Source organism: Phymastichus coffea, unplaced genomic scaffold, assembly GCF_024137745.1.
Source record: "Phymastichus coffea isolate CEN01 unplaced genomic scaffold, Cenicafe_Pcof_1.1 PCOF00015, whole genome shotgun sequence".
Lineage (NCBI taxonomy): Eukaryota > Metazoa > Arthropoda > Insecta > Hymenoptera > Eulophidae > Phymastichus > Phymastichus coffea.
This window is the reverse complement of record NW_026706826.1, coordinates 6,325,701-6,344,164: the sequence shown is the minus strand read 5'-3', so window position 1 is coordinate 6,344,164 and position 18,464 is coordinate 6,325,701. Positions and strand designations below refer to the sequence as shown.

General features: G+C 38.6%; 2 protein-coding genes across 9 annotated transcripts in view; both read left to right on the top strand.

The window, feature by feature from the left end:
• LOC131675033 (latrophilin Cirl-like) overlaps positions 1-18,464 on the top strand; it is a 795,927-nt gene that overhangs the window by 57,936 nt on the left and 719,527 nt on the right. The window lies entirely within an intron of this gene.
• LOC131675056 (uncharacterized) lies at positions 8,858-9,776 on the top strand. Its single transcript, XM_058953882.1, has 4 exons — positions 8,858-8,915; positions 9,009-9,145; positions 9,265-9,372; positions 9,456-9,776. Exons 1-4 carry the CDS (start codon positions 8,858-8,860, stop codon positions 9,774-9,776), a joined length of 624 nt encoding a protein of 207 aa, XP_058809865.1.

Below are 18,464 nucleotides of genomic sequence, written 5' to 3'. Positions count from 1 at the left end.
ACTGCCCGCTTCCCCGATCGTATTTTGGATCTGTCGTCCAAACATCTCACGTCCGTCCGGCTTGTCTGCGTCTACCTGTAGCTTCAGAAGACATAAGCCGTTCTTCGTCTTCCTCAGGATTGTCACCTGCACGTAGCTCTCCTTCGGGTCGATCGTCGTCCGTATTTTCCATACTATAGTATGGTGTTCGGAGTATACTACTATCGTATAAGTCCATACTATAGTATGGAGTATCAGAGTACGTCGTGTCCGTGCCCAGCCTGATCAGGACAGCCAGACCTCTTTTCCGGTGGGCCGGTCCGCCTCTGTCAGACCGATTCTTTACGTCCGTTTTTTTTTTGTTTTGTCTGATCGTTTTCGTGTTACCGTCTGCCAGTCCGTGGTCGGTTCCGTCGTCGGTGGCCTCTTTTGTGAGGTCTCCGGTGTGGTTCCGACCGGCGAACGTTTTCGTTTCGTCCGTGGCGTTTCTTCGTTATTCACCGCTGTCCTGTCTGTATTGTTGTTGTCTTGGGAACGACTTTCTGAAAGTGTGTCCGATCGCTTGTGCAGCGCGATGTCCACAGTCTCGAGAATTGTCTTAATTCCCGTCTTCACTGTCATGTTCATGTTCTTTTGTATGTTTGCTGCCTTGGCCATTTTCGTCGCCGTCTCTTGTATGAGCCGCAGCAGTTCCGTCACGTCTCGTGTATCGTTTGTTATTGTCGATGTTGTTCGTCCTGTCGTTGGTTCTTTGCTGTCAGTGGCAGAGACGTAGCTTAACCTGCTGCCGCCGCTTGACACATTGTCCATCCTCTGTCGTCTTGGTAAGTTCAGTAGCTTCGTGTCGTTTTTTCGTGTCGTTCTCCCCATTCCCGTGCACAAAGTGCGACCCTCAAAATCCGTGCCGCTGCCCGTGGCCACCGGGGCTTTCACCCGATTGGAACCCGGGGTGGATTCCTCCTGAGAAGGAGTTACCACTTGAGGTACATCAGTGTTTTCTTTGTGCATTTTTCATAGTTTTGTGTCCCGTTATGCTAAAGGTCCCTCGTGGTCGCAACTCCACGAACTGCGCTGGAACGACGCGCAGTCCCTGAGGTCCCCTCCCCTGTGTGTTTACCCTATGTGTTCAGTGTTCCTCCCTGTGGTGTGTGCGTGTATGTAAGTCCCCATAGGCGAAGCCGGGCTTCGTTCGCGGGGAGAGCCCGTTTAGAGAGATCCCCTTCACTCGCTTTCCGGCGGCTCCGTTTATAGGAGTCCCCGACTATTTTCGGTAAGACCCGTTTATACGGTCGCCGAGCATTCACTTCCCCGGTTTGCCAGAAGGCGTGTGTGTGTGAGTGTTTGCGTAGTGTGTGTGTGGGTATGTGTATAAGTGATTAATGGTTGGACACATCGGCAGAATACCATTATCTTTTGCGTCATTTGTGAGCCATATCTTCCTCTTGGCCCTGTCCGTATAGCGTTGCTGCTCAGAGCATTGACGCGACGGATAACGTTTCCACCGGGCACGTCGTGGAAGTTGGAAGCTAGCATTTGCCCAGTTAGGTGTTACCACTCACTGGACCAGCCCGGCATTATTATTATTATTTTTATATTAACCTCATCTTTTCCCCGGCGGGACAGGAGGGGGGGGGGTGACCGCACTCCACACATAATACCTTACCTGAACGTATGAATTTCCCGCTCTTTACAAATCCATGATAAAAAATGGGGGTTCTTAACAAAAAAATCACTAGATTCTTTGGTTATTGCGGTTATTGGGATTGGTTTATTGGGTTATTTGAGTTTTTGAGTTATTAAAATTAATCTTACCCTTACCCGATCATCCCTGTGCATAGATGAAGAAAATAATAAATTTGACCCCTACATGACCTTACGCGGGGGGGGGGGGGGTTAACCGCACCCCACACATAATACCTTATCTAACCATAGAATTTCTGGTTCTTTCCGAATCCGGGATCAAAATTATAGGTTCCTATTCAAGAAATGATCTTGACCTTCAAATGACCTTGAAAATAAATCTCTAGGTCAAATCTGATTTCTGGGAAAGGTGTCCCTCATTGTCCCAAACAACTTTTGTCCGAACAATTTTTTTGTAGAACGCTAACCGTAGAAAATTTCGGGGTGGTACCTTTAAAATGGGTCACTTTGTATAAATAATTCAACGAAAGTTCACAATTTTAGAAATTGATATCGATTATCCACTATTGATTCGTGAAAAACAAAATGGTCTTCTATTTTATCCAGAGCATATAAACCACCCCACTTCAAGCAAGAGAAAATATATGCTACACTAATTAACCCATTAACGTCCAAAATGTCAAAATTTCTTGCACGTTTTCAAAGTAATTTTTTCCTATGTAATTGGCATTGAAAAAATTCTTGAACTACATATTCTGATGTAAAATTGCATGCTCTTTCAGAATCCGTTGCCAGAATCATGATAAAACTCACAGGAAAAGAGATATGCTCGATTGAAACATAAAAAACACCTAAATTTTCGAAAAAAAAAATTTTTAGGATTTTTTTTCGAAGTGTTACGGTGAAGATATCACCTTGTGACCATGATCAAAGGTGATCATGGGATTTGAAGTTTAACAGGGAATTTTTTTGTTTACCTTGAACCATCGCTTCTTTACAAAATGGCGGAAAAAACGAATTTTTTTTTTTTCAATCTTCATCAACTTTTTTCTCAAAAGCTATGGTCTTTAGAAAAAAATTCATAAAAACAAAAATGCCTTAGAATCGCTCGAGGAACATTCTCAAATTTTTTCAGAATTTTTTGAGACAATTTTTGATTTTTCGGGAAACTTGGGAAATGGAATTTTCAAAAATGTCTCCAAAAATTCTGAAAAAATTTTAGGATGTTCCTCGAGTGATTCTAAGACATTTTTGTTCTTATGAATTTTTTTCTAAAGTCCATAGATTTCGAGAAAAAATTGATAAAGTTGAAAAAATAAAAATCCGTTTCGGCCGCTATGTTCACTTTATCAATTTTTTTCTCGAAATCTATGGACTTTAGAAAAAAATTCATAAGAACAAAAATGTCTTAGAATCACTCGAGAAACATCCTAAAATTTTTTCAGAATTTTTGGAGACATTTTTGAAAATTCCATTTCCCAAGTTTCCCGGAAAATCAAAAATTGTCTCAAAAAATTCTGAAAAAATTTGAAAATGTTCCTCGAGCGATTCTAAGGCATTTTTGTTTTTATGAATTTTTTTCTAAAGACCATAGATTTTGAGAAAAAAGTTGATGAAGATTGAAAAAAAAAAAATTCGTTTTTTCCGCCATTTTGTAAAGAAGCGATGGTTCAAGGTAAACGAAAAAATTTCCTGTTAAACTTCAAATCCCATGATCACCTTTGATCACGGTCGCAAGGTGATATCTTCACCGTAACACTTCGAAAAAAAATCCTAAAAATTTTTTTTTTCGAAAATTTAGGTGTTTTTTATGTTTCAATCGAGCATATCTCTTTTCCTGTGAGTTTTCTCATGATTCTGGCAACGGATTCTGAAAGAGCATGCAATTTTACATCAGAATATGTGGTTCAAGAATTTTTTCAACGCCAATTACATAGGAAAAAATTACTTTGAAAACGTGCAAGAAATTTTGACATTTTGGACGTTAATGGGTTAAGAGAAGGAATTATGCAATATATTATTGAGCTCTTAAACAAGCTCTCACTCATGGGCTCAAGTTCAAAAAATTCATAAAGTATTGAAGTTTGAACAATCTGCTTGCTTAAAACTTTACATCGATTTGAATAGCACAATGAGAGCAAAAGCTCAAAATAATTTTGAAAAAAATCTGTTCAAGCTTATAAATAATTCTGTATATGGAAAGACTACAGAAAATGTTCGCTAACATGTTGATATCGAAATTTTCACAATGATGGCTGTATCAAATTTCCAAAGTCCTCTTATATTTGATAAAAATCCTGTAGCCATTTAATTAAGCAATACAATTGTGTATTTCGATAAGTCCATTAATATAGGTCTTACAGTGTTAGACGTTTCCAAACGGTTGATGTATAATTTTCATTATGATTATATGAAAAAAAATATTAATCCAAGCATTATTGTATCAAAAAGTCAAAATAAACAATAACTGTATAAAGCTATAAACCGTGGAGAAACGGTTTGTATCGTCTTTGATGAGACTACAGCTCTGTGACGTCTAGTAGCAAATCGCAGACCTGTGCTTAGATCTCCACTAGAGTTTAGAAAACAGAAATATCACAGAATTGTGCTTAGATCTTTCGTGTTTTTCGAAGTTCTGAGGACGACTGGGGAGGTCGTTTCTCAGGTTTCTTTTTCTACAAGTAAAACGCAGTTAAATGCAAAACTTGTAATCAACGGTTGTATAAGAAGAATAAAATAACGATTTTCAAGCAGCGAACGTCCCAAACCTATGCCTAGACGTTGTTGTTTTTCACTTCATAAAGCTCAGACCTGTGCTGATCAAGATGAAATCAATAGATAAAATTCGTGAATGTCAAATTGAAAGAGATAGCGTTTAGAGGAGACCTAGAAATCATTTAAAACAGTGACTAATTTTTTATTATTTTTCCTTCCTAATGATTCGATTTTTTTAAAAGTTGTTATAAGCTTTGCGCGCTTATTATCTATTTTTAATTTTTATTCTTTTTTTTCGATCCTTTGAATTGGCTTGGTTCTCTTTCTGCTGCTCGGGTTCTTACATTCTTGGTGGCTGAGGGCTGTTGGATGCTTGATAGTAGGACTCCAGAATGAGCTCCCTAGTTCTTCTTTCAGGGGCGTGCACGACTTTTTAGACCTTGAGAGGTGGCATATTGAATAGATTATCAACAGGAAAGTCTGATGTATCGAAATAATCTATGTTAGCTTTCATATGTTAGTTAAAAATATTGACACTTTAAAGCATAAATAAAACTGTCTGAATCAGTGTAGAGTAGCTGACATTTTTTCAATATAGTCCAAGCATTCTGGAGAAACCACAAACAATAACTGTATAAAGATATAAGCTGTGGATGAAAAGCTTGTATTGTTGTACTTGATTGTATAAACAATCTCCATTTTATGAGCGTTATTATTCAAGATATACTATAGTTTAGAGAAAAAAATTAAATGTCGATAAAAAATTCCTAAAGTAGTAACGAATAGTATTTTGCCTTAACATTTATTTAGTACACTGTTTAGCAATAGATTTCTTACGCAGTTTTGTGAAATTGACTGGATATTATTTTAATCTATAAAAACATATCAAAAATAAGCAGTGCGTACGTTGAAAGCGTTAAAAAGTTTTAAAAAAGCACTATGTTCTGCATTCGTGATATAATACGTACTCTAGATAATCAGAGACAAGAAACGGCAAGGTTTATAAAAATGGATGTGTGATAGGAATGAAATAATTTACTCCAAAGCCCAAATACCCGGATGTTATTGCTAATCTAGATCTAAATGAAACAGGACAGAAAATCCTCAGCAGATAATATGATAGAAAATAAACAAATAGTATAATAAATAAACAATATAATATAATCAATTGCATAATAAATAAATAGGACAAAGCAGAAAATAAAGGGAAAAAAGAAAATAAAGAAAGTAAGTTAAATTCGAGATTTCAAGTTACTTTAACAATTAATAATTTTTTAAGAAGCAACAAAATTAGATAAACTGATAGAACTTAAAAAATCTACAAATGAATATAATGAAAGAAGGATGTCAGGAAATTATCATTCAAAATCCAATAATTAACTAAGTGGATGTAACATTTCTGTTTACAAAAAAATCGAGAAAATGAGTAAAATAAAAAAAGACATTTTAAAAAATAAAAGAAAAATTAAGGTCCTGCAATGGCTCGGTCGGTAAAGCGACAAACTCGCAGCTGGTAGGCCCGGGGTCGATTCCTAGTCCCTGCTGATTGATACAAGCACCACTGAAAAAAGTTTCATGTGTTTTGTTCTCAAACACATTGCAAGCCTCCGTCACTGATTAACACTAACGGAGCATAAACAGAGCGACGTTGAATAAAATAAAAGAAAAAAAAAACAAAAATTGATGCCAAACATTGATGCTAATTACACAGTTCAACAAAATTTTTGAACCTGAGTAAGAAATATCGTTTCTCGTAGATTTTTTGGCACTGAATCCAAATCTGGCCACAAAATTACTCAAGTACGTTAGGTTTTTGAGATATCCTAAACTAAAACTCCAAAAATCAACGTTATAGCCTATATTTAAGGTTATTTAGCATCACCATATTCTTGGTTCACAAAAAACTATAAACGGCATTTTAAAATAAAAGTCTTGCCCTTTCAAATACCGTTGAGTTTGCTCAAATAGCTCATTCTTTCTTTGAGATACTTAATTTTCAAATGTTCCATTTCCATGAATTCTCTTTCTTTTAAAATCTATAGGATTCTTAATATTTCGTTGTTGAACTTTGATAATTATGTTGTCTTTTTAGTTTCAACTCATTTTTCAAGTGTCTTTTAAAACTATACGATTGTTGCGGATGAAAACTAGTAGATGCAAAAACGGTCTAAAAGTATTTTTATTTGTAACTTTCCACGTTTTTGGTACAGTTTTTTTTAATAAGTTCATGAGGATAAGAAAATAATGTAAGCCAAGTTTATGTAACCGAAGCCACCCTTAAGTATCTCATAGGGGGTGAAAAGGTGGTGACAGCGCAATAAAATGGTCTCAAAGTATCTTAATTTTGCACCTTCCACATATTTCGGTACAGTTTTTTTAAATAAGTTCAGTTTATTAGGGTGAAGAAATAATATAAGGTAAGTTACGGCATCCTGAGCCATCCCTAATTAGCGTTTTCACTCCCTTTTTACCCCTATGAGATATTTAGGAAAATTAAAATCTCGTTGACGTGGGCGCGGAAAAATTTTTAATCAGCAATGAAAAATAAATCGGCGGAAAATGGCACGCGTAACGGTCCATGCTGAAGCTCAGCATATACCAGCTGAAAAATTGGTACGAGGGTACGTGCGTAACTTCTTTCTTCTCTCTCTTTATCTTCCTCTCTCTCCGTGTCTTTCTTCTTTCTTCTATCTCTCTCTCTCTCGCTCGTTCTCTCTCTCTCTCTCTCGTCGCTCTTGTCCCACTACTGTCTGCGCGCTCCTTCACCACTTATCCTAGCGTCGTACCGCAACAATAAAAGTCACGCATGAATGTGTGCTCTCAACGCACACGTGGCACGGCGCGCGGACCTTTACGAGAACTCGATGGCAGATCAACAGCCATGCCGCAATTCTCCGTCACAAGTTATAATAAATACAGTTGCATGCAAAATTATCCGGCCAGCGATAATTTTATAATTAACTGAGGTTGAAATAGTATAAAATGATAACTTTCATATACTATTATAAAGTATATTTATTGTGCTGCATTACTACATAGTTAGATAATTAAATATAACAATCAATAATTATTTATGACAAAAAAAATTTTTTTTATACTTCATAAATACGAGGGTCGTTTGAAAAGTCCGTGCAGAAATAAAAACTGCTTGAATTTTTTTAATAAATTTTTTTATTGTTCATCATAGTCTCCTTTTAGGCTTATACACTTCGTTCAACGCTGCTCTAGTTTGTTAATCTCTTCCAAATAATAGGATTTGTCCAAGTCTGTAAAATAGGCATTCGTTTCTGCAATCACCTCCTCGTTTGAATAAAATCTTTTCCCTGCCAGCCATTTTTTCATATTAGGGAACAAATAGTAGTCCGACGGAGCCAAGTCTGGAGAATAGGGGGGATGCGAAACGAGTTGGAACCCTATCTCCATCAGTTTTGCGGCCACAACTGCTGAGGCGTGAGTTGGCGCATTGTCGTGGTGGAAGAGGACTTTTTTGTGGGCCAATCGTGGACCTTTCTCTAGCAACTGGGTTTTCAAACGATTCAATAACGAAGAATAATATTCGCCTGGAATGGTTTTACCCTTTTCCAGATAGTCGATGAAGATTATTCCTTGCGAATCCCAAAAGACATTCGCCATAACCTTCCCGGCCGATGGAATTGTCTTCGCCTTTTTCGGAGCAGATTCCCCCTTGGTAACCCATTGTTTAGAATATTCTTTGGTTTCAGGAGTGTAGTGATATATCTATGTTTCATATCCAGTGATGGAACGACGCTTAAAGTCTTGCGGATTTTGCTGGAACAGCTGCAAACCATTCTTGCAACACTTCACACGATCTCGTTTTTGGTCAATCGTGAGCAATCGCGGCAGCCATCTAGCGGATAGCTTTTTCATGTCCAAATTTTGGTGCAAAATATTATGTACCCGTTCGCTCGAGATGTCTACAGTACTAGCAGTCTCACGCACCTTCACTCTTCTGTTAACCATCACCATATCATGGATTTTATCAATGATTTCTGAAGTGGTAACCTCAACAGGGCGTCCAGAACGTTCAGCGTCTTTTGTGTTTATATGGCCACTCCGAAAATTTGGAAACCACTTATAAACCATTCTAATCGAAGGTGCACAATTACCATAATATTTATCAAGCTTCTGTTTAATCTCCTGAGGCGTTTTGCCTTTGAAAAAGTAATGTTTAACCAATACACGAAATTCTTTTTCGTCCATTTTTTTACAACCACTCGATTTCTTTGATTGAAACGAATGTAAAACGCAAAGTAATTGGCCGATTTGGCTGAAACTTGGTGTGTGCTCTTCGAAGATATGCCACTAACTGAAAATAACCTTGATACGCACTAGTAGCGCCATCTCTCTGACTTTGCACGGACTGTTCAAACGACCCTCGTAGTCGGCCAAAATTTATAATAGTATTTACTAATCGGGAAATAATGTGTTTCACTCTGTGTGATATATAAACATTGAGTACACTATTTATTCTGTATTATCCAATCAGTTATCATTCGCCAAGATGCCGAAACGGACGTCATTTGACAAACGTGAATTGGTTTTGAAACTACACAATGAAGGTAAAACTTCACGTGAAATATCGGCAACTTGAGCTATAGGAAAATCAATAGTTAATGATATACTCAAAAAACTTGAGACTACTGGTGTTGTAGAAGCTAAACGCAATCCTGGGCGATCTACGAAAACGATTCAGTGTATTGATAAAATGATTAAAAAAAAGGCTGCCTCAGATGTGAAGAAAAATACTGCTATTATTGCACGTGAATTACATGAAGAAAATGTAGCTGACGTTAGTCAAATTACCGCTTCTCAAAAACTAAACGAAGTAGAATTTTTTGGACGTATTGGTGTTAAATTAATCATTGATCAGTAAAAAAAATAAAAAGAACAGACTTGAATTTGCTACAGAACATCAGAGCTGGACTGTTGAAGACTAGAAAAAAGTGCTGTTTTCGGATGGAACTAAAATCAATTTATTTGGAAACGATAGGAGAAGATATGTTCGATAACCTAAAGGTACCAAAAATGATCCACGATATCAAACACCAACTATGAAACACGGTAATGGAAATATCATGCTATGGGGAGTTTTCTCTTAGAAAGGCGTTGATCCAATTTTCAAAATTGACGGCATTATGGACTCTACCAAGTATAGAGACATTATATTAGAAGTAATGCTGCCTTATGCACGTAAAAATATGCCAAGACCATGGATCTTTCAGCAGGATAATTATCCAAAACATCGATCGCAGCTCGTTCAACAAGTTTTTATTCAGAAAAAAATCCAAGTTTTAGAGTGGTCAAGTCAATATCCGGATTTACATCCTGTAGAACACTTATGGCAAGAATTAAAATTAAAAAGAAGGACTGAAACTTGTGCAAATAAAGCTGATTTCTGGGAAAAAGTTCAAGAAGAGTAGCAAAATATCTCTCAAGAACAAATTAAAAAATTGATTGAATCGATGCCTCACCGATGTGCTGCCGTAATAGCTGTTCGTTAGCACATTTGCTGACCTCTTCAGGCTGTATTAACATAAAAACAACAAATTATTAACAATAAAGTTACAAATGTAGTTTTAATAGCATGTAATTATATGTACATGTGTGTATCTGATTTTTCTCGTAGTCAAATTATTATAGGCTAAAACGAATAGCTCGTAGCCAGTCACGTTACAATACGCTAACAAGGGAACCCCCCCCCCCCCAACCTGACCTCACCGATTTAAATGATTTTGGAATATGTTGTAGTACTTGAAAAAAAATTAAATACTTGTTTTTTTTATCGGCCTGTTAAGTGACAACTTTTAAATTCAATTTTTTATATGTATTAGTATTATGTATAATTACGCCGCGCGTATTAGTCTTTGTTTTGTTCGTGCGCAAAAATGGCAAAATTCGAGCCGAACAGGAGACATTTGCGGGAAGTGTTGCTTTTTGCATTTCATTCGGGAAAAAACGCAGCTGAGGCGCGTCGAATGATTGTAGAAACTTATGGTAACAGCTGTATTAGTGAAAGAACGTGTCGGGAATGGTTCCAAAAGTTTAGAAATGGCGAGTATGACGTAGATGACAAGGATCGTCCCGGACCCGTAAAAAAGTTCGAGGATGCGAAATTGGAGGCTTTGCTGGATGAAGATTCTTGCAGAACACAACAGGAACTTGCGGATTTATTGGGCGTAACTCAGCAAGCCGTTTCCCATCGCTTGAAATGCTTAGGAATGATCCAGAAAGTGGGATGTTGGATGCCGTACGAGCTGAAGCCGAGGTACATCGAACGGCGTCTTGTCACGTGCGAACAACTCCTCCAACGGCAAAAAAGGAAAGGTTTTTTGCATCGCATTGTGACCGGCGATGAAAAGTGGATACACTATGAGAATCCAAAGCGGAGAAAATCGTGGCGTCTTCCCGGCCATGCATCAACTTCGACAGCGAAACCAAACATTCATGGCTTGAAGCTGATGCTGTGTATTTGGTGGGACCAGCTTGGCGTAATTTACTATGAACTCCTGCAACCACGCGAAACCATCACAGGAGCCCTCTATCGGACGCAATTGATTCGTTTGAGTCGAGCGTTAAAGGAAAAACGCCCAAAGTCCGCGGAAAGGCACGACAAGGTCATATTTCTGCATGACAACGCTCGGCCACATGTTTCCAAGGTCGTGAAAACATACCTGGAAACTTTGAAATGGGACATCCTACCGCACCCGCCGTACTCTCCTGACATCGCCACTTCTGATTTCTACTTGTTCCGATTGATGACGCATGACCTGGCCGAACAGAACTTTCGTTCTTACGAAGAAACCAAAAATTGGATCGATTCGTGGATCGCATCAAAAGACGAACAGTTTTTTCGAAGAGGAATTCAGAACCTGCCAGAAAGATGGGAAAAAGTTGTGACTAAGGATGGAAATTATTTTGAAGAATGAGATTGTAACGAGTTTTTTACAATAAAACCTCAAATTATTAGAAAAAACGGCGATTTTCTATTTGTACTCCCAATATAATAATACGTTTATTGTTCCTAATACTTTCGTCACGCGTATACTTTAATCACTGATGAAAAGAATATATATATACTGGTTTTAGGAAATAATAATAATAGAAACTGGTTGACAAGAAACTGAGATAAAAACTGTGAAAAAAAAGCGAATAAAAATTGTACGTAATTCTGAAGAGGATTTGAACTGTAACACGACTGGACGTGATTAACTCTGGCTCGAGACTGATTCGTTAGGCGTGGGCGATACAGTAATGCGGCGCGAGAGTGTTACTACGCCGTCATTGCATTACTACGCGACCGCCGAACCGCCCACGCGCGCTGAATGCGTATGACTAATACGCGCGGCGCAATTATACATAATACTAATACATATAAAAAATTGAATTTAAAAGTTGTCACTTAACATCCTCCCCCCCTTAAAATAATTACCGTCCTCGGGAATTATATGTCCAGTGTGAATGAATAAACATGAATGATTAAGGATGGTAAGAACGGGTAATATATATGTATTATTAAAATGGTTACTATACACACATTTTTTTTTTTTTTGGAAAAACACAAGGATTGAAAATTAAAGTTAAAAGTTGGTAGTGTTTATGGGCATTGCTGCCAGCTTGTCCAAGATGTTTTCCAGCATGGTGATAAATACAAGGTTTTGGCCCACAGATTCTTCGGACTGCTCTGGTTCCATCCAGTCCTTATATTAACATTGACGTAGATGGAGGTAGAAGCTTCGTTTTTCGAAGGATTTGTTGCATAGCCAATGTTTCATCCAGTCTTTACCTATTTACATGTTACATAGGTTTTTATGGACTTCGATATCCTTCTTCATGACAATGCTTTTGCATTGTGCATGCAAAATGTGCTGGTTCTTGTTATGCAGGAACAGGGGGACAATCCTTTCTAGCTCGTTCAACTTGGCTCCATATACCCTATGGTATAGTCGTATAGCCTCAGCAGCAGAACCCTTGGTCACAAATCGCACATTGCAGGTCAAATGGAAATGCGAACCATATGTCGTGATAGGCGTAAAATACATATAGTCCAGAGTTCCACAGATTGCCAAGTCCTTAAATACCTGTTCCCGCGAACAGTACATCGTGATTCGGAGGAATACTCGATGCCCGAATTCCTGTTCCCTGATCACAACTCTGGGAGAATTGGGATTTAAGGACTGGATGCTATCATTCAGGTAGTTGTTTAAGGCCGAATGGTAGTCTGCATGGGCGCAGTAGCGAATACGGAGGGATTTGTTTCCATCCAGTCGAGACCCAAATTGATGAAGTTGTTCGATAGGACCATAGATTAGGAGGTTTTGGACTACATCAGATTCCACGGTAGTCAAAGGGAAAGTAACCACCAAGGTGTTTTCTTCTTGGTGGTAGGGTGCTACTGTGACCCCTCTTGTTAAGGCGTTCATCCTGTTGGGTGCTGACATGACTATGTCCTGTAAAATTATGTCCATGTAGAAAAAAATAATAGTAGGATATAGATATACAAGAGAGAGACATTAATGAGGATTTTAAAGAGAGTATATGAATGAATGGAGTTATGCGTGATAAAGACAGTCCGTGAAGTCCAATTATATAATTATTGTCCTTCTACCCGTTTTATATACTAAAATTTAAGGTAAAATAATACAGGTTTTGATAAATAAAAATGTTCGTAACATCACGAAACTATATAAAATTGTATATATAAAATAGTTCATGAAAGAGAGGAGTTCAAAAAAAAAATATTTTCTTATGACGCAGCTGTATCTTCTAAGTATTTCTCATCTTCTGAGTTGACCTCAGTCTCGATTTCTCCATCAGTCATTTCCAAATCTTGTTCGATGACCGTTCTTTCTGGACAGTCAGATTCTGAATTTGGTTTCTTCCTGTATATTTCAGCAACGTCCATTCCATGTCCTGTTCGTGATTCGGTCGATGTATCAGAGGAGCCGGCGGCACCGGTGTTTGTTATTTGTACCAATATATTTGACATGTATGCCTTTCTGACAGTCGTTCGAGTTAGTTCGATGTACGTCGTTTTTTGCTAACTTTACGTTGTTTGTTGTTAGATGCAGAATTATTTTTGTTTAACCACAATGTCCTCTGGTATTGCCACTTGCAAGTATAGAAATATTCATCTTCTAGCTTTGCATCGACATAATCGTCACATATCCAGCATAATACGGTTCGCTTCGCCTCTAGTTCACGGTCTTTAGCATATTGTGTACCATACTCAGGGTTACTGAATTGTAAAGCTCTAGTTGCATCTTTCTCATCACAGTATTGTATATACCCCAATGAAAGTCATCCACTATTGTCTCTTACTACTCTATGATATAATAGTCGTCCAAATTCGACAAAATGTTCGAAAAATTCGACCTCCCTATTTTGTTCCGGGACTGCCCAAGGTAGTCTACAAAATAATCTTTTCTTATTAATGGGTGTCTTTGGTTTTATTATCACACTCTTGTATATTCGAGATCTCAAATCGGCTGAATATACGGCTTCTTTTCGGGAAGTTCCGGTAATACCTTGCGCCAGCTTTCTAGCCTTTTCAGCCTGTTTGGTGTCTTGGTATCGGCACAGAGCCAATTTTGTATCCGGTCCTGATGTACTTTCTATGGAATGGAATTCTATAATCGTCCCTACAGATTCCAATTTTACGAGTAAGTCACTAAGTTTTATGTCGGCCGAGTACAAGAATCTAATGCCTCTTGGATCTTCAATATTCGAAGCAAGCTGATTATTCATTATGTCCAAGAAGAATGTTAGGGCTGAAAAAGAAAATACGAATCCGTCCATCATGTTTCCATACATGAGATAAAGTCCGGTACTAACGGTCCCAGTTGTGTTAGTCAGTAGTTTAGATTGTTACAGGGCTTTGTTTCGGAAGCCCCGATTTTGTCTCTCGATTGGGTAAGGAGATGGGAAGTTCGGGGTCGGGTAACATATTAGTAAGGTCGTGTCGAGTGACGCTAGTTGTTTCTGGTGTATTGGTGAAGGTAATTATAGTAGCAGGGTTCTATTTTATGTCCAATTCATTATTTTTCTTAGTATTGTTAGTACACGTTACCCATTTCTTTGTTTTGCAACATTTATAAGCTAGCAAGAGTGTAGCAGCTAAGAATATAATTCCATTCACTCCCAACCCTCCGTAAATTAGATTCGAATGATAAGACGTTACACGTTTATGTTCGCCCACTAGTAGATAAGCAATGTATGTTCTGGGACACAAAGGAGCCGACAAAGGATGCCGCCAATGTATAAGGATACGTGTATGTTCTGGGACACAAAGGAGCCGCCCGATGAAGGTGTGAAGGTAGTGACACCTTTTAATTAATGGTCAGACCCCATGGTGAGTGCCTAAAAGGGATTTGATGTACCTTTGACACCTTCCGCGTGCCAGTGGGCCCCATGCTGAGTGTTAAGGGGCATTTGATGTTGGTTTGACACCTCGCGCGCGCCGCCAATGTATAAGGATACGTGTATGTTCTGGGACAGAAAGGAGCCGCCCGATGAAGGTGTGAAGGTAGTGACACCTTTTAATCGCGATAAGGTGAGACCCCATGCCGAGTGTTGCATTTGATGTTCGTTCGACACCTCCGGCGTGCCAGTGGGCCCTTCGAGGGGGCCAGTCTCCCCCCCCCCCTCCTTCGATAGTAGGACGCTTCACCCACCCACCCACCAACCCACCCACAGAGGTTGTTAAGGTAGGATGCTGTAGAAGTCGGTAGGGTGTTTGGTAAACTATATGCTTATGCTGGCTGAGTGAAGGACCCTCGGAGAGGGGGTAGCGTCTCTAGCTTGCTAGACGCGTACGCCGTATAGTGAGGATGCTGTTTTCACTCTCTCTCTCTCTCTCTCTCTCTCTCTCTCTCTATCCCTTTCTCTCGCTCTCCTTCGATAGTAGGACGCTTCACCCACCCGCCCACCCACCCACAGAGGTTGTTAAGGTAGGATGCTGTAGAAGTCGGTAGGGTGTTTGGTAAACTATATGCTTATGCTGGCTGAGTGAAGGACCCTCGGAGAGGGGGGTAGCGTCTCTAGCTTGCTAGGCGCGTACGCCGTATAGTGAGGATGCTGTTTTCACTCTCTCTCTCTCTCTCTCTCTCTCTTTCTATCCCTCTCTCTCACTCTCCTTCGATAGTAGGGCGCTTCACCCACCCACCCACAGAGGTTGTTAAGGTAGGATGCTGTAGAAGTCGGTAATAGTGCGGATGCTGTTTTCTTTCTCTCTCTCTCTCTCTCTCGCTCTCCTTCGATAGTAGGGTGCTTATACTAGCTGAGTGTGGACCCTTGGAGAGGGGGTAGCGTCTCTAGCTTGCTAGGCGCGTACGCCGTATAGTGAGGATGCTGTTCTCTCTCTCTCTCTCTCTCTCTCTCTCTCTTTCTATCCCTCTCTCTCACTCTCCTTCGATAGTAGGGCGCTTATGCTGGCTGAGTGTGGGCCCTCGGAGAGGGGGTAGCATCTCTAGCTTGCTAGACGCGTACGTCGTATAGTGTGGATGCCGTTCTCTCTCTCTCTCTCGCTCTCCTTCGATAGTAGGGTGCTTAGTAAGCTTATGCTAGCTGAGTGTGGGCCTTCGGAGAGGGGGTAGCGTCTCTAGATTGCTAGACGCAGCCACCACCCACCCACCCACCTCCTACCTTTTGTCTGACTACTCCCTCTTCAACCTACAGCGCCGAAACCGCTGCTTTCAGCGCCACCATAGTGCTTAAAAGCCGTGCTCGATGGGAAAAGAGCGCAGTCTTTCGAGACAGCCCGCTTCACTAGCTTTCTTAGCAGTGACAAGCAGCAGTAGTAGTAGTAGTAGTAGTAGTAGTAGTAGTACTAGTAGTAGTAGTAGTATTACTAGTTGACCTACGTGCATTTTCATTACAATGGCTTCTATTGTTTATTTTGAAAATACAGTACGCGATTTATGGAAAGCCTATTACAACTCAGACGCTAATAAGGATGATTTTATTAGATGGAAAAATATAATAATTACCGCTTTGCATTCTCTTGAAGAATATATGTTACGGCCTAACTTAAGTAGAGCAATACGACAGAGATGTCAAACATGCGCTACTCATTTAAATTCAATCGAAATTAATTTAAATAATTCCATAAAAGTCGGAGGAAATGTTAATTCATTACGAGTCATTCCAAACCAAATTGAAGGGGATGGAGTTATTTGGCGTGAAATAAATTCAGCATTTGAAAAACGTATCATTACTGCATTCATAGCCAATCAAGAACATAGAGATATAAAGTCATTCTTAAAAGCAGCAAATAAATTATTACAACTACAAATACCAAAATATCTTTCAATTCATAATGCTCTAAAAATAAATATAGAAATGTCAGCTCAATTTACCGTAATAAAAGATAATGTAGAGGACATTCAAATAAAGTATTTCAACACCGAAAATGTTTCTATTTATAAAACGACAGATCTTAAATTATGGTTTACAGAAAATATTGAAGATGTTATACTTAAAAATTTAGAAGAATTTCAAGAAAAAGATTCCGGTTGGACATTAAAAACTATCATCGGTATTACTGTTAATATAAATAAATTTAATCCTTTCAAACCTGGCTCATATATTCAACTACCAAAACAAATAGCAGATAAAAAAGCAATTATCAACGTTCAAAATACAGATAATGAATGTTTTAAATGGGCTGTGCTTGCCTGTCTTCATCCAGCTAGATTTCATAGCGAAAGAGTTCAAAATTATATGCCCTTTGCGAATGAATTGAAATTCGATGATATAAACTTTCCTGTTGAGGTAAAGAATATTCCTAAATTTGAAAAATTAAATAGTATTTCAATAAATCTATACATACTAAAAAAATACGGTTTGAAATTCGAAGTCTCACCATATTATATATCAACTTTAAAACAAGATAAGCATGTAAATCTTTTGTTACTACAAAGCGATTATATTGATGAGAATGAAACAGAAAAATCTAATAGATCAAATAACAGTGATAATTTCAAATTAAAATTCCACTATGTATGGATTAAAACAGTCTGCAGCCGAAAAGGCTGCGAGGGCTGCGAACGAAACGACAGCCGTAAAAGCAGCCAAGAAAAGATGTCTAAACGCTGTTCCGTTAGCAGCGTTTACATCTCTTCCGCCAAAGAAGAAATTTCTGAAGGTAAGATTATTTATTATAGATAAATACATTTTTTTATTTAATAACTAAATTTTTTTTAAAATAAATATTATTTTTTAGATGAATGTTGCTACTGATGCTGTGGATCGAAATGAACCATCGAGATGTCCCATGAGTAGCATTGAAAATGCCCTTCCACCGGCAGTCATCGCTACCAGCAGTAGCAGCAGCAGCAGCAGCAGCAACAGTATAATTTTACCTACCACGAGCAAGCAGAAAGTGGTACCTAAGGTAAAATGTATCAAAATAATCGAGGACCCTAGTGTATTTTCCTGTTTTAGCAGGAAACCAACACGACCTACCAAACCATGTGGTAGGAAAAATAATTGAAAATTAAAAAATTTTTTGTAATCTAATTAAATTTAATGTAATAAAATTAAATAAATTGATTTAAATTTAAAAAAAATATCTCTCTCTCTTTCTCTCTCTCTCTCTCCCTTCCTCTCTCACTCTCCTTCAACGGTAAACATGCTGACTAGATGCATGTCCTAGGAGAGGGGGTAGCATCTCTAGCTGCTTGCTAGCAGCGTACCCCGTATAGCCCTTGGAGAGGGGGTAGCGTCTCTAGCTGCTTGCTAGGAGCGTGCTCCGTATAGCCCTTGAAGAGGGGGATAGCGTCTCTAGCTTGCTAGACGCATACGCTGTATAGTGTAGATGCTGCTCTCTCTCTCTCTCTCTCTCTCTCTCTCTCTCTCTCTCTCTCTCTCTCGCTCTCCTTTAATAGTAGGGTATTTGGGCCCTTGGAGAGAGGGTAGCATATAGCTTGGTAAGCTATATGCTGCTCTCTTTCTCTTTCTCTAAGCAAGCGCTATAGTATTTTCATTAGATTTCGGGAACCTTTCAACCTCGATTATTATTTTATTCGAATATTAATTAATAAAACTTATAGAATTTTCGTTTAATTATTAATTTATTGTTCATTCAACTATACATTGAATATAATACAGTC

Bases quoted from the DNA above. Each gene is read 5' to 3' on its own strand.
- LOC131675056 (XM_058953882.1), top strand. From the start codon at position 8,858: ATGCCGAAACGGACGTCATTTGACAAACGTGAATTGGTTTTGAAACTA. The intron at 8,916-9,008 runs GTAAAACTTCAC...CTGGTGTTGTAG, and splicing joins TTTGAAACTACACAATGAAG to AAGCTAAACGCAATCCTGGG. The intron at 9,373-9,455 runs GTACCAAAAATG...GTTTTCTCTTAG, and splicing joins ATATGTTCGATAACCTAAAG to AAAGGCGTTGATCCAATTTT.